Source organism: Eleutherodactylus coqui, chromosome 10 (assembly GCF_035609145.1).
Source record: "Eleutherodactylus coqui strain aEleCoq1 chromosome 10, aEleCoq1.hap1, whole genome shotgun sequence".
Classification (NCBI taxonomy): Eukaryota; Metazoa; Chordata; class Amphibia; order Anura; family Eleutherodactylidae; genus Eleutherodactylus; species Eleutherodactylus coqui.
Window position 1 is genome coordinate 116,908,678 of NC_089846.1, and position 14,864 is coordinate 116,923,541.

At 47.3% G+C, this 14,864-nt stretch overlaps 1 protein-coding gene across 1 annotated transcript in view; it reads left to right on the forward strand.

The window, feature by feature from the left end:
• NRK (Nik related kinase) overlaps positions 1-14,864 on the forward strand; it is a 294,683-nt gene that overhangs the window by 156,943 nt on the left and 122,876 nt on the right. Inside the window, exons 15-17 of the mRNA XM_066581768.1 lie at positions 651-812; positions 3,689-3,826; positions 9,677-9,808. Of these exons, the coding sequence (XP_066437865.1) occupies positions 651-812; positions 3,689-3,826; positions 9,677-9,808 (432 nt within the window). The remainder of the gene's footprint in view (positions 1-650; positions 813-3,688; positions 3,827-9,676; positions 9,809-14,864) is intronic.

Here is a 14,864-nt window from a genome sequence, read left to right on the forward strand (position 1 = left end):
ATAGATATAAAAAAAGAAGGTCATGGAAGAGGAGGTGGAGCCACTGCAGTGAGGAAAGAACAAGATCTTTTTTCTTTTTTTGTTTTTTCAATAGGTTGTCTTTGTGTGAGGAGTGCATGCAGTTTCAGCTGCTGCCAAATCAGTAACTGTACAACCAAATTGGTTGGCCAGCCAAACCATGAGTGAGAGGAGTAGGGCAAAGACTGTTAAGGTGGCGCAACCTATTTTAGGAAACATGCACATTTTTTCAGAAAATCCTAGATATGAGATGGCCTCTATTGGTCTGTGGAAACACATGATGTGAACGATGCTGAAAGATCACTTGCAATTCTAAACACCAACTCCTTATAAGCGTGCAACATATTCAGTACATTCTTATAATCAGTAAATCCAGATTTTCCTTTTTTTTTCTCCACTTATTTTAAAATGATTGGAAAGAAATTTTTAACTTCTCATTTGATTTCTCTCAGGGAGAATTAGCTAATTGTGACTCGTTAGAACGTTAGCTGGGGAATCGTCTACACGTTTTTTTCACGCAATTTGTATGGGTTACAAGAAATATTTTCATCTAAAAGATTTCAAGCACAAGACATGCATTACTTGTTTCATAATTGTTGAATGGAAAGTTATAGAAAACTTTATGATTTCAGCAAAAGACTGAGGATACCCAACATCAAAAAAAGCTTCATCGGACCTTACCCAAAGATCAGACTCAGCTGTTGTTTCTCCAACATGACCACATGGAAAAGACTCTAGAGGCACCAAAGCACGCTTCAGACCACAAAATCATCGGTGCCATGAATGAATTTAAGGTAAGAAATATGACCTACAAAGTTCCATCAAGTGCCATGTAACGTTGACTTATGTTGTGGATGACTAACCTCTGACACACCGCAAAGTAAGGGATTGATTTGCTACCATAAAAAAATCTTCCTCTCCTCTTTGGTAAACGTTTGGTTTGATGTACCCAAACTGAGCTGTTAGCAAAGTTCTTCCTGAAACGGGGTTCTACTGGTTCGGTTTGCTCAACACTGGATCTGAACACCGGTGTGTAATGCTAAGCCATAGAAGCCCTCTATAAGGGCTTATTTAAACGAGCGTATTTCGGCGGGTGTTTTCACTGCCGTCCAATATATGCTTCTATCTTAGTAGTTTTCCCCCCTTCACTCACCCTCACTGGCTCTCTGCCTTTCTCCTCAACTCTGGTGTTTGCAATGGGAGGGGTGGGACAGAGTCAGAGCCCACTCCCATTAACAGCTGGGAGGAGGTGGGAGCTTAGCTCCACCCCTGTTCCGCCCACTCCCGTTGCAAATAGCCAAAGAAGAGGCAGAGAGTCGGGGAGGGAAATGGAGGGGGGGACTGCTCAAATGAAAGCGTATGTCGGCCGGCCGATAAACGCTTGTGTAAATAAGCCCTAACACTGAGTGTTATACAGGGCTTTTAAGGCTCCGTGTTCTACATTAGTATTAGGTTTTCGTTAACTTCTATTTCATTTTGAAGTAAAGCAGACTGAACCGAACTTTTTGCAAAATCTCAGCAAACCAGCAGAATTAATCTTTTCAAATGTTCACTAATCAGTAATTAGTTACATTACAGTACATGATTTTCATTATCCTTGAAATTAGATTGTTTGATTATTGAATGGCGGATCATTTATGATTAATACATTTTTTTAGTAGTGTTTAGTTCAGTTTTCCGCAAATAAGGGAGAAGATGGTATAATACCTCCACAGTGCCACCTATTGGAAGGCAGCATTGCTTCAAGCCAAAGTTAGACTCTATATACAAGCCTTGTAACAATAACTGTTTTTAGTTTTATAGCCTACTAGAGAGCTATATATAGTAAACTTGTGGTAACTTATGTGATATTTTACCAAGGGAAACCTGTTCAATAATTCTTAATGAGATTCTGAAAGGTGCATAGAGAGCTGGTTTTTTCTAATATAGTGGTCCCTCAACATACAATATTGGTTCTAGGATGATCATTGTATGATGAAACTATTGTATGAAGAAACCATAAGGCTGCATTCCCACCAACGTATATCGGCTCAGTTTTCACGCCGAGCCGATATACGTCGTCCTCATGTGCAGGGGGGGAGGATGGAAGAGCCAGGAACAGGAACTGAGCTCCTGCCCCCTCTCTGCCTCCTCTCCGCCTCTCTGCATTATTTGCAATGGGGAGAGGTGGAACGGGGGTGGGGCTAATTCACTGAACTTAGCCCCACCCCCGTCCCGCCTCCTTTCATTGCAAATAGTGCAGAGGGGCGGAGAGGAGGTAGAGAGGGGGCGGGAGCTCAGTTCCTGCTCCTGGCTCTTCCATCCCCCCCCCCCTGCACATGAGGACGACGTATATCGGCTCGGAATGAAAACCGAGCCGATATACCTTCGTGGGAATGCAGCCTAACTCTATAGAAAACTGGTAATTGGTTCAGAAGCCCCAAAACATCAACCAAAAGTGACACCAAATGATGGTTTAAAAAATGAAGTGGAGAACAAATGCAGCTAAAGCAATATAAGTTAAAGATGCAGGAAGCTATAGATCCCTCTCTACGCAGAACACAGGAGGTTCTTAAGCATCCTGTACATTTCACATAATATCAAAAATAAGAGTGAGCCACCCTCACCTGGTATCCAAAGGAGCAGCTCATCCTGCACAGGTAAAGTGTAGTACAGAACTGCAAAGACGCACTAATTAGACAGCCAATCAGTGCATGCATTTTATGATTATACAGTAAAGGCCCATTTAGACAAAACGATTATCGCTCAAAATTCGCTCAAAAGCCGTCTTTTGAGCAATAATCGTTGTATCTAACTGCACTGGCATTGTGCAGATTTCGTTAAGCCGTCGCTCATCGTTCTTTCAGCATGCTGAAAGAATGATCAGCCTTATCGGGGATTCACAGCGGGATACAGCTGATACTATTTCAGCTGTATCCTGCTCCCTGAACACAGGCGGGGTATGAAGAACACAGCGGTCCAACTGTGTTCTTCATACTCCACATGGAGCGCACAGCTGTATACCAGCTGAGCACTCAGTGAGCAGCCGGGGTATGAAGAACACAGCAGTCCAGCTGTGTTCTGCATACCCCACTCGGAGCGCTCAGCTGTATAACAGCCAGGCGCTTTGTGCAGAGAACAGCTGGATGCAGAAGACAAGCGGCCTTGCTTGTCTTCTGTATACCCCACTCATAACATTTGAGCGATCACCTTGAGCTGTAAAGGCACACAACGATTATCACTCAAAAGACCTCTTTTGAGCGATAATCGTTGTCTATATGGGCCTTAAGTGTTTTACCAGTGAAATGCCCATATGCTGATTACCTGGATTTCCGAGCAAAGTGCCTGAGCTGCCGATCTGCACTGTTGGATGTATTATGAATTTGAGCTACATTAGTTATAATGGCCCAGCAAAGACCATTCGATGTTGAAAATATTGTCTACTAAGGCCGTGTAACTTGAGGGTCCACTGTATTGTGTTGTAGATGGGGACCATAAAGGACAGCTACTAAGGATAACATGGTACTAAGACAATCCGTTATGATCAATGAAAATATTTAGGGTGGTCCTCTATAGCCATTAACCTGATGGTTTTATCAACCCAAACAGTCAACGTTCCAGTATTGTATCAATATCCCAAATATTCTAATTAGGTAATTTTATATCTAACTTAGCTTGTTTATCATTTCAGAAATCAGAGAAGAGAATCCCAAGTGTTGACCAGAGCAATCTGAAATGGCCTGGCTTTGTACAACAAGCAAATTCCAGGCTTGGTTCTGGTAGCAGTTCTAGTCCATGTACACCAGCTTTACCTAGGGCTATTCTGGAGGCAAGTTTATATTATATATCCATTTTAAATTTATGCGGAATTTACAAAGATGTCCATAGAAGGCTATAGAGGTATTCCAGAGATAGACCTTAATGGCATACCAGTAGGGTTTGCCATTAACGTCTGATTTAGAGTCCCTGGGATCCCTATTGATTGATTCCTGAGTAGGTGCTGTGTCTAATATTGTAAGAAATACTAGTTCATATAAACATATGTCCACTGCATGCATTTCACTTGTGGCATTGAAAAAAAATTCACAGGGGCAGAAGTCTAATTCTTGTAGTAAGGCCCTTCACAGTATAGACTTAATAAAATATAACGTTTATTAATAACTGTTTAATAACAAAAACCACCATAGGGCACACCTAACATACAAAACATAGAACAAACAATGGACGTGTGCGAAAGAAACTGAGAGATAACGTGCAATTCGTGTCCTAAAAAGGTTATCTCTCCGAACGAGCCGTATAAGTTATATGAATGGCGCAATGGGGGTAAATACCCTCCGTATAAGATGCTTAATGTCCATACGCGCGTGATGAACTGATATGTTAGTGCTGTACAGGTGGCGTAAGTTGCTACATTTCTAGGCGCTTGCTGACATTCAGACAGATACCGTGTTTCCCCGAAAATAAGGCACCCCCTGAAATTTGCAAAAGTCCCAAATATAAGGCACCCCCCAATAGTAAGGCATAGTAAAGTGTGCAGGCAAGTCAAGAGGCCCGTCCCCCGCTGCCATCCCCGTTGTCTTTTACCTCCAGATCTATAGGTAGATCTGCAGACAGTCTGCTGTTATCCTGTCCCTGCTGTGCTGTACGAGTGTGTTGTTGTGAGCTCCCCTCGCTGGCTGGAAAAGTCCATACTGTACATTCTGTTCCTGCTGTACACGTCTGCTGTGTTGAGCTCCCCCTGGTGGCCGGAAGCTGCAATACCATCCCTGCTTACAAGTGGTACAGGAACTTCTGTCTGCAGACAGGAACGTTACTTTACAGCCCTTATTTTTTTATGGCTCTGTGTGTGAGTCAGGCACCCTGTGTGTGATTCTTAAGGCTGGGTTCTCACAGAGTGTATTTCCAGCGGAAATCTCGCAGTTTGGCCACAGCGATAAACAGCGAGATTTCCGCCGGGAAAGCGCTGCTTCAAAACCCACGCACTCAGCCGCTTGTTTTGAAGCGACCTGGCTGCACGCTTTTCCGTTTCTGTGGCCGGTGAATCCGCACCACAACACCGGCTTCTCCCAGCTTTGCTGTGACAGATTTGCTGTCCCATGTGGACGATATTTCTGAGAAATTTCGTCCACAAAGCTGGCCAATTGAGGGATTAGCGGCCACAGACGGATTTGCCGCGGCAAAATAAGACACCCCCTGAAAATAAGACGTAGCGCATATTTGGGAGCAAAAATTAATATAAGACGCGTCTTATTTTCAGGGAAACAGGGTATATGCGTCAGTAAATACGGCTTGTTCAATAGTATAGAATAGTCAGGACTTCGTCCACTGTATGTGGAGCAAAGTCGGATAGACTAAATTGTAACAATGTTCTCTACTAATCAATCAGTTACTGTAGGTCTTCGACGCGTTTCCCCGTATGATAAACGGTTCATCAGGAAGATTAGTATCAGTGAGAAGATGGATACAACGTCGACACGGCAGTTGGGGGTCAGTATTAGTTACAAACTGGCCCCCTAGAGTGTGCTCATAGATACATAGAGGGAGTAGGTAAGGTAGATAGAGTGTGCTCATAGATACATAGAGGGAGTAGGTAAGGTAGATAGAGTGTGCTCATAGATACATAGAGGGAGTAGGTAAGGTAGATAGAGTGTGCTCATAGATACATAGAGGGAGTAGGTAAGGTAGATAGAGTGTGCTGAGGAATCTTATCCTAGTGTTTCACATAGAACAGGTCTAAATAGCAGCGTGGCCGTTTTGATTGCGAAACATTAGACAGTTGCTTCACCATTGGGTAGAAATGCAACTGAGTGAGGAAACTGGAGGGGCCTGTAGAAAGGGCTATAGAAAAATGAGCCCCAAAAGGGAAAGGGGTATATTTCTTTCGCCTTTCTCCTAATGTTCCTCGCTAGGGGTCATTCAAAAACCAGTAATATTTCAGATAGAACCGCGGCTTGCCAATTACTGCATTTTAATTGCTCTCTTACTTGTGCATAAGCCGTGACTATAAAAGAAATGAGCCTCAAAAGGAAGAAAGGGGGGTTATATTTTTGTCTCCCTTCCCCTGCTATTCCTCACAGGGCATCATTCCATATGCTGGTAGTGATTGCGACGGACTAGCGGCTCACCAAATTGCATCATAGATGCTGTGTTGCTTATGCATAAGAATGGGTTAACAGAAAATGAACTATTTTTAAGTTTGTGTTTAGCTTTTTTTTATTTTTAAGGGTTTCTTTTTCTAATTGGCTAAGCATATTTTACAAAATCCTATTAGCTTGCAGTTTTCACTTTGGCCACTAAGCCCAACTATAGTGTGACACTTACTGTTCTGTACAGTAACCTCATAGGCCGTAGACACAATTGACAGGAAGGGACCAACTGACTTCAATGGGAGAGTGTTCTAGACATGTTCCATGACATGTAAAGATATCATTGCACAGAGGTGGGGGGTGGAGGTCAGCTGTGACATCTATTGTCTATACTGGATTTTGTGTCCTCTATATATAGCTGTTACATTTTATTGTAATCCTGACCATCATAGTGAGATGACTGAAGTTTTCACTGCACTATGTGTAATGTCCAACTCCTAGGTTTAGTGACTAGAGAGAAAACTGCAGGATTTTTGGATTTTTTTTCTATATATAGTGACATGAAAAGAAGCCGTGGTTCCACATTGGAGCCTGACATCTCAAACTTTTATAAATGTTGTCTATTTTTATAATGTGCTCTACAGAATCACAGACGGCGTTGCATTTTTGTAGTCATTTACTTATCTGGTCAGTTGGAAAGTTGCAATGTGATTTCTACCTTGCTGTCAATAACTATTTACTAAGGCTCTGTTCACACTGTGGGAAACTCTCCTGATGTATGTATTTAACGGAAGCCTCCAACGTATCCCACTACAAAGGCGTGCAGTGCTATATGCTGCCCTCAGGCGCTAGTTATAAAATAAAACATATTTTTTGTGAAACACCTCTGTATAGGAAAGAATAGCAGACTACTCTTGGCTATACAATTAAAAATTGTCATACCAATGAAATGGTCAATGGTAGGGGGTCTTGCATAAAATGTTTTGGGGGGGGTCTTGCATAAGGCAGAGGGAGGGGGTTAGGAGAAGGCGGCAGAGGGGGGGTTAGGAGAAGGCGGCAGAGGGGGGGTTAGGAGAAGGCGGCAGAGGGGGGAGTTAGGAGAAGGCGGCAGAGGGGGGAGTTAGGAGAAGGCGGCAGAGGGGGGGGGTTAGGAGAAGGCGGCAGAGGGGGGAGTTAGGAGAAGGCGGCAGAGGGGGGAGTTAGGAGAAGGCGGCAGAGGGGGGAGTTAGGAGAAGGCGGCAGAGGGGGGAGTTAGGAGAAGGCGGCAGAGGGGGGAGTTAGGAGAAGGCGGCAGAGGGGGGAGTTAGGAGAAGGCGGCAGAGGGGGGAGTTAGGAGAAGGCGGCAGAGGGGGGAGTTAGGAGAAGGCGGCAGAGGGGGGAGTTAGGAGAAGGCGGCAGAGGGGGGAGTTAGGAGAAGGCGGCAGAGGGGGGAGTTAGGAGAAGGCGGCAGAGGGGGGAGTTAGGAGAAGGCGGCAGAGGGGGGGTTAGGAGAAGGCGGCAGAGGGGGGGTTAGGAGAAGGCAGCAGAGGGGGGGTTAGGAGAAGGCGGCAGAAAAGAGGGGGGTTAGGAGAAGGCGGCAGAAAAGAGGGGGGTTAGGAGAAGGCGGCAGAAAAGAGGGGGGTTAGGAGAAGGCGGCAGAAAAGAGGGGGGTTAGGAGAAGGCGGCAGAAAAGAGGGGGGTTAGGAGAAGGCGGCAGAGGGGGGCTTAGGAGAAGGCGGCAGAGGGGGGCTTAGGAGAAGGCGGCAGAGGGGGGCTTAGGAGAAGGCGGCAGAGGGGGGGTAGGAGAAGGCAGCAGGGGGGTTAGGAGAAGGCGGCAGAGGGGGTTGGTTAGGAGAAGGCGGCAGGGGGGGGTTAGGAGAAGGCGGCAGAGGGGGGTTGGTTAGGAGAAGGCGGCAGAGGGGGGTTGGTTAGGAGAAGGCGGCAGGGGGGGGGTTAGGAGAAGGCGGCAGAGGGGGGGGTTAGGAGAAGGCGGCAGGGGGGGGTTAGGAGAAGGCGGCAGGGGGGGGGTTAGGCTCAAGCTGGACATCTTGTGCTTGTCCATGGCCGTGACCAAGCTGGGGGCACAGGTCACACGTAGCCTGAGTATCCAATACCTGCCTTTTGCACTCAGCAACACAACCAATAGGCAAAGGCTCCATTCTTGTAACACCTTCATTAAAAAAAAAAACTAAAAGAATCAGTTACTCAGTCTGCCTCCAGACAACTCGGGCCACTGGTATACTTAGAACATTGCAACTTCAACAGAAATGTGGTCAGAATCTTAACCAAGCCTTTCAAAGGACTGGAATAATAAGTCTTAAGTGCAAATAACACCTCCTCTGAACCAGAGCTGTTTAGTACAGTTGACTTTGGATTGACCTGAAGAGCTGAGAGTGGAGCAGGTGATGGCGGGGCACATGCCAGAAAATGCCTTAGGCTACGTTCCAGGTAGCAGTAGTAAAGGTCCATTGGCAAACAGATATGGAAAATGTTTAGACATCAACAATCCTTTTGGAGTGGCCATGTGTCAGTACCCAGAACTGATCTTCCATGGGAGAGCCATTCCCACACGTCTGCTGAAGCTGAAGTTCCTACTTACACTCCAAAGAGATGTTGCACGCCTCCTTCTCGCTTGCCCATGCAACACGGTTTCTCCCCTTTAAAGTAGTCAGCACTGCAATAACATAGTAGGAACATATAAAACATGAAGGCAAGGAGAAATGCAGATGAGGAAATATAAAACCACAGCCCCTTCAACCCCCCCCCCCCTCACCACCCCTTACACTAACCTATAGCTGCCTGGCAGATGCCACAACATGCTGGTTCAGCATGCCGAATGCACACACTAAGGCCTCATGTCCACGGGGAAAATCAGGCCCGCCGCGGATTCTTCATGTAGAATCCGTAGCGGGTCCCTCCTGCCCCGCGGACATGAGGCCTAAAAATCAGAATAAACTCACCTGCTCCGGACGTTGCGGATCTTCCTTCCTTCGCGGCCGGATCTTCTTTCTGCGGCCCGGCGCATGTGCCGAGCACATCTGCCGGCCCGAAGAAAGAAGATCCATTCGCGAAGAAGGAAAGAACCGCATCGCCCGGAGCAGGTGAGTTTAATTCTGGTACGAGTCACCAGCAGATCCGGACGGCTTCCATAGGCTTCAATAGTAGCCTGCGGGAGCCGTCCCCAACGTGAGACCCGCACGAAAATGGAGCATGTCCATTTTTTTCCAGCAAGCAGATCCGCGCCTGATGGGAAAAATCACATCCGCAGGTATTTAACTACCTGCAGGTGTCCAATGCATCCCTATGGGGTGTGGATCCGTGTGCCGGAGAAACGCTGCAGATTTTAAGCCCGTGGACATGAGGCTTTAATGTGGTGTGAACAGGGACTTGGATATATTGGCATCACATATAAAGAAAGGGGAAGATGTTTTATTTACAACAAAAGTAAAGCTCCATGTTCTTTTCTTAGCCCAGGAAGGAAATGGTTAATATTAATATGTGTAGGTCATAAACTCTCTTGGGAGCCAGGTTGGAAATGGATTGCTCATTCAGCATTGTCTCCTGTGATCCAGCATTATTATTTCATCCATGTGTTTGTCTTCTCTCAAACAAAGAATGAAAATCTCCGCTCCAGTAAAGACAATCACTACAGCAGTTCCCTTTCTGACATGATCATAAGTCCTCTGACCCCAGGAAAAGATGATGTATTTTGGGGCTTGGTGCAAGGTGAAGAACAGCCACCTAAGGTATAATATGGCAGTTGGAGTAAAAAAAAAATGTATTTTATTGTATATATTTAATCTACAATTCAGGCTTTTCATATATTTTCAAAAATTCTGTTTTACCGATTTTATGTTAAAAACTTAGTGACCGGGACTGCAGTAAAAATGTCACACCCCACACAATGTATAGATAACATAACTGGTGCCTGGTGTTTCAATGTATCGGACACGGTTCGCCCCATTACCAATCCCTTCCTCAAAATGGCAAGCAATTTCTCAAGACTTCAAGACTATCCTATGTACAGTGGACTTTGGTCATCCAAGACGACCCACCTGCTCTTGGATGGACCAGCATCAATGTCTTCACTGTCCATCTATCTTTTACTGCAGGTCTCAACTTGAGAGCAGAGAAAAGTGTTTGAGACTACAGAAACTCTGGAGGAAATTTACTAAGGTCAGCATTTCTGATGCCGGACTTAGTATAGTTTCCGCTGGTTCACCATGCGCTTAATACATGAAGGGGCGCACAACTCTTCATGTATTGTGTATCCACGGCTCCTCTGTGCACCTTCAGAGAAATGTATGCAGAGTCCAATTTGGTGTACATCTATGCCAAATTTACAAAAATTTTTGGCATAAATTATACATAAACCGATTAGTTCCCGGTGGCCATGCCCCCCCCCCCCCCCCCCCCCTTCATCCTCCCATGACAAACTTTTCACATTTCAAAAATGCATCTGGGCCGGCAGGAACAATAGTTGCAAATTTGCTCAAATACAGGCTTGCACAAATTTTATTTTATTTTTTACACACAAATTGGCCCAAATGTTTTAGGAATGTCCCCCACTACATATGGGGTAGCTTGAAGATCTGCTGGCCATTTTACATTCATGAAGTGAGGACTAGAATGTATTACAGCAGCAATATTCAAAATGTGGGCACCAGGTATGTTAACTATACGTTCGGCGCGTATAGTAAAACTTCAATTGTGAACTGGAGAGAAGCTTTAAAGTGTACCGGAGTTTTCAACAAGTTAACTAAAAAAGCTTTCTTTCTCCAGACCTGCTCATTTGTATGTTCTTTATGTCTATAAATTCAATTTTTTAGGTCGTTTTCCCCATATTTCTGCTGTTTGCAATTCACTTTCAAGGAGGGGGAGTGTAGGAAGGGTACAGTGCAGATAGTTCAGTGTCCTGTACGTTCTTGCTCTAACTTCCCATACTACATAGCACAGTCTGGTCCAATCGGGAGGGAGGCAGTATCTGAATGCCCACCCTTCTGCTTTCACAGGACGATCAAGCATTCAGAGTCATTCTGGCCAAATGGTTAGTAAATAGAGATGAGCGAGCGTACTCGGCCACGGCCCTTTTCCGCCCGAGCGCCGCGATTTTCGAGTACTTCTGTACTCGGGCGAAAAGATTCGGGGGGCGCCGTGGGTGAGTGGGGGGTTGCAGCGGGGAGTGGGGGGAGAGGGAGAGAGAGAGGGCTCCCCCCTGTTCCCCGCTGCTACCGCCCCGCCACGCCTCAAGCCTCCCCCCACCCCCCGGCGCCCCCCGAATCTTTTCACCCGAGTATGGAAGTACTCGAAAATCGCGGTGCTCGATCGAGTAATTACTCGAAACGAGTAGGTTCGCTCATCTCTATTAGTAAACCCACCATAAGATGTGCAGATGTTTTAACCCTTTCCAATCCACTGTCTGACGTCTTAAGACATTATGATTTAGGGCTGTACAGCTCCGATGTTGGAAGACGTCCGTCGGGGTTCTTTTACTGTATATTGCCAGCCTCTCTGCTGTTGGAGCCTATCCAACGTGTCCCCTCATGCAGTACTGGCTTTAGCCAGCAAACAGCGCTGTTGTATAAGTCCCCTAGGAAAACCAGGATACAAATTGGATGGAAAAGGATTAACGGCGACAAAGGCAGAGATTGTGGAGATTATCAGTGTCTGCAGATCTGTCAACCTGATGAAGCCTATAAGTGCCTAGGAGCTGCCTGTAAAGATACTCCCTGCCCTTGTTACCAAGAAAGACTCCTAGTGGCAGCCACTTCAAATATGATTTACAGTGGTGCAGCAATAAGATTTTTAATAGAGATGAGCGAACACCAAAATGTTCGGGTGTTCGTTATTCGAAACGAACTTCCCGCGATGTTCGAGGGTTCGTTTCGAATAACGAACCCCATTGAAGTCAATGGGCGACCAGAACATTTTTGTATTTCGCCGATGCCCCCCCCCCTCCCAAAAACTTTTACTTCTGAAAAGCCCTCATTAGCATGGCATACCTTTGCTAAGCACCACACTACCTCCAACAAAGCACAATCACTGCCTGCATGACACTCCACTGACACTTCTACTGGGTTACATGCTGCCCAACCGCCCCCCCTCCCCCCCACAGCGCACACCAAAGTGTCCCTGCGCAGCCTTCAGCTGCCCTCATGCCACACCACCCTCATGTCTATTTAGAAGTGCGTCTGCCATGAGGAGGAACCACAGGCACACACTGCAGAGGTTGGCATGGCTAGGCAGCGACCCTCTTTAAAAGGGGCGGGGCGATAGCCCACAATGCTGTACAGAAGCAATGAGAAATAGAATCCTGTGCCACCGCCATCAGGAGCTGCACACGTGGGCATAGCAATGGGGAACCTATGTGCCACACACTATTCATTCTGTCAAGGTGTCTGCATGCCCCAGTTAGACCGGGCTTTTTAATTCATAGACACAGGCAGGTACAACTCCCTATTGTGAAGTCCCTGTCGACCGACAGCATAGGTGGCTCCCTGGAACCCACCGGCGGTACACAAAAATATCCCATTGCATTGCCCAACACAGCTGAGGTAGTAATGTCGTGCGTAATACAGGTGGGCTTCGGCCCACACTGCATGCCCCAGTCAGACTGGGGTTCTTTAGAAGTGGACACATGTAGGTTAAACTCCGTGTGCACCTACAGCATGGGTGGCTCCCTGGAACCCACCGGCGGTACACAAAAATATCCCATTGCATTGCCCAACACAGCTGAGGTAGTAATGTCGTGCGTAATACAGGTGGGCTTCGGCCCACACTGCATGCCCCAGTCAGACTGGGGTTCTTTAGAAGTGGACACATGTAGGTTAAACTCCCTGTGGACCCACAGCATGGGTGGGTGCCAGGAAGCCACCGGCGGTACATAAATATATCCCATTGCATTGCCCAACACAGCTGAGGTAACGTCAGCTGGAATGCAGGTGGGCTAAAAATTAATTTGATTACACTGTAGGCGAGGGCCCACAAAAATTGCTGTATCAACAGTACTAGTGTACCTGAGAAAAATTGGCCATGGCCAGCCAAGAGGGCAGGTGAAACCCATTAATCGCTTTGGTTAATGTGGCTTAAGTGGTAACTAGGCCTGGAGGCAGCCCAGTGTAACGAAAAATTGGTTCAAGTTACAGTTCCAACGCTTTTAAGCGCATTGAAACTTTTAAAAATTGTTTAGAAAAATTAGATGAGTGAGCCTTGTGGCCCTAAGAAAAATTGCCCGTTCAGCGTGATTACGTGAGGTTTCAGGAGGAGGAGCAGGAGGAGGAGGAGGAATATTAGACACAGATTGATGAAGCAGAAATGTCCCCGTTTTTGATGGGGATAGAGAACGATGCTTCGATCCGCGGGTGCAGCCTACGTATTGCTTACGTATCGCTGCTGTCCGCTGGTGGAGAAGAGAAGTCTGGCGAAATCCAGCCTTTGTTCATCTTGATGAGTGTTAGCCTGTCGGCACTGTCGGTTGACAGGCGGGTACGCTTATCTGTGATGATTCCCCCAGCCGCACTAAACACCCTCTCCGACAAGACGCTAGCCGCAGGACAAGCAAGCACCTCCAGGGCATACAGCGCTAGTTCAGGCCACGTGTCCAGCTTCGACACCCAGTAGTTGTAGGTGGCAGAGGCGTCACGGAGGACGGTCGTGCGATCGGCTACGTACTCCCTCACCATCCTTTTACAGTGCTCCCGCCGACTCAGCCTTGACTGGGGAGCGGTGACACAGTCTTGGTGGGGAGCCACAAAGCTGTCCAGGCCCTTAAAGACTGTTGCACTGCCTGGGATGTACATGCTGCTCGATCTCCGCACCTCCCCTGCTACCTTGCCCTCGGTACTGCGCCTTCTGCCACTAGCGCTGTCGGCTGGGAATTTTACCATCAGCTTGTCCGCAAGGGTCCTGTGGTATAGCAACACTCTCGAACCCCTTTCCTCTTCGGGAATGAGAGTGGGCAGGTTCTCCTTATAGCGTGGGTCGAGCAGTGTGTACACCCAGTAATCCGTTGTGGCCAGAATGCGTGCAACGCGAGGGTCACGAGAAAGGCATCCTAACATGAAGTCAGCCATGTGTGCCAGGGTACCTGTACGCAACACATGGCTGTCTTCACTAGGAAGATCGCTTTCAGGATCCTCCTCCTCCTCCTCCTCAGGCCATACACGCTGAAAGGATGACAGGCAATCAGCCGGTGTACCGTCAGCAGCGGGCCAAGCTGTCTCTTCCCCCTCCTCCTCATCCTCCTCATGCTCCTCCTCCTCCTGTACGCGCTGAGAAATAGACAGGAGGGTGCCCTGACTATCCAGCGGCATACTGTCTTCCCCCGCCCCCGTTTCCGAGCGCAAAGCAGCTGCCTTTATGCTTTGCAGGGAATTTCTCAAGATGCATAGCAGAGGAATGGTGACGCTAATGATTGTAGCATCGCCGCTCACCACCTGGGTAGACTCCTCAAAATTACCAAGGACATGGCAGATGTCTGCCAACCAGGCCCACTCTTCTGAAAGGAATTGAGGAGGCTGACTCCCACTGCGCCGCCCATGTTGGAGTTGGTATTCGACTATAGCTCTACGCTGTTCATAGAGCCTGGCCAACATGTGGAGCGTAGAGTTCCACCGTGTGGGCACGTCGCACAGCAGTCGGTGCACTGGCAGCTTAAAGTGATGTTGCAGGGTGCGCAGGGTGGCAGCGTCCGTGTGGGCCTTGCGGAAATGTGCGCAGAGCCGGCGCGCCTTTACGAGCAGGTCTGACAAGCGTGGGTAGCTTTTCAGAAAGCGCTGAACCACCAAATTAAAGACGTGGGCC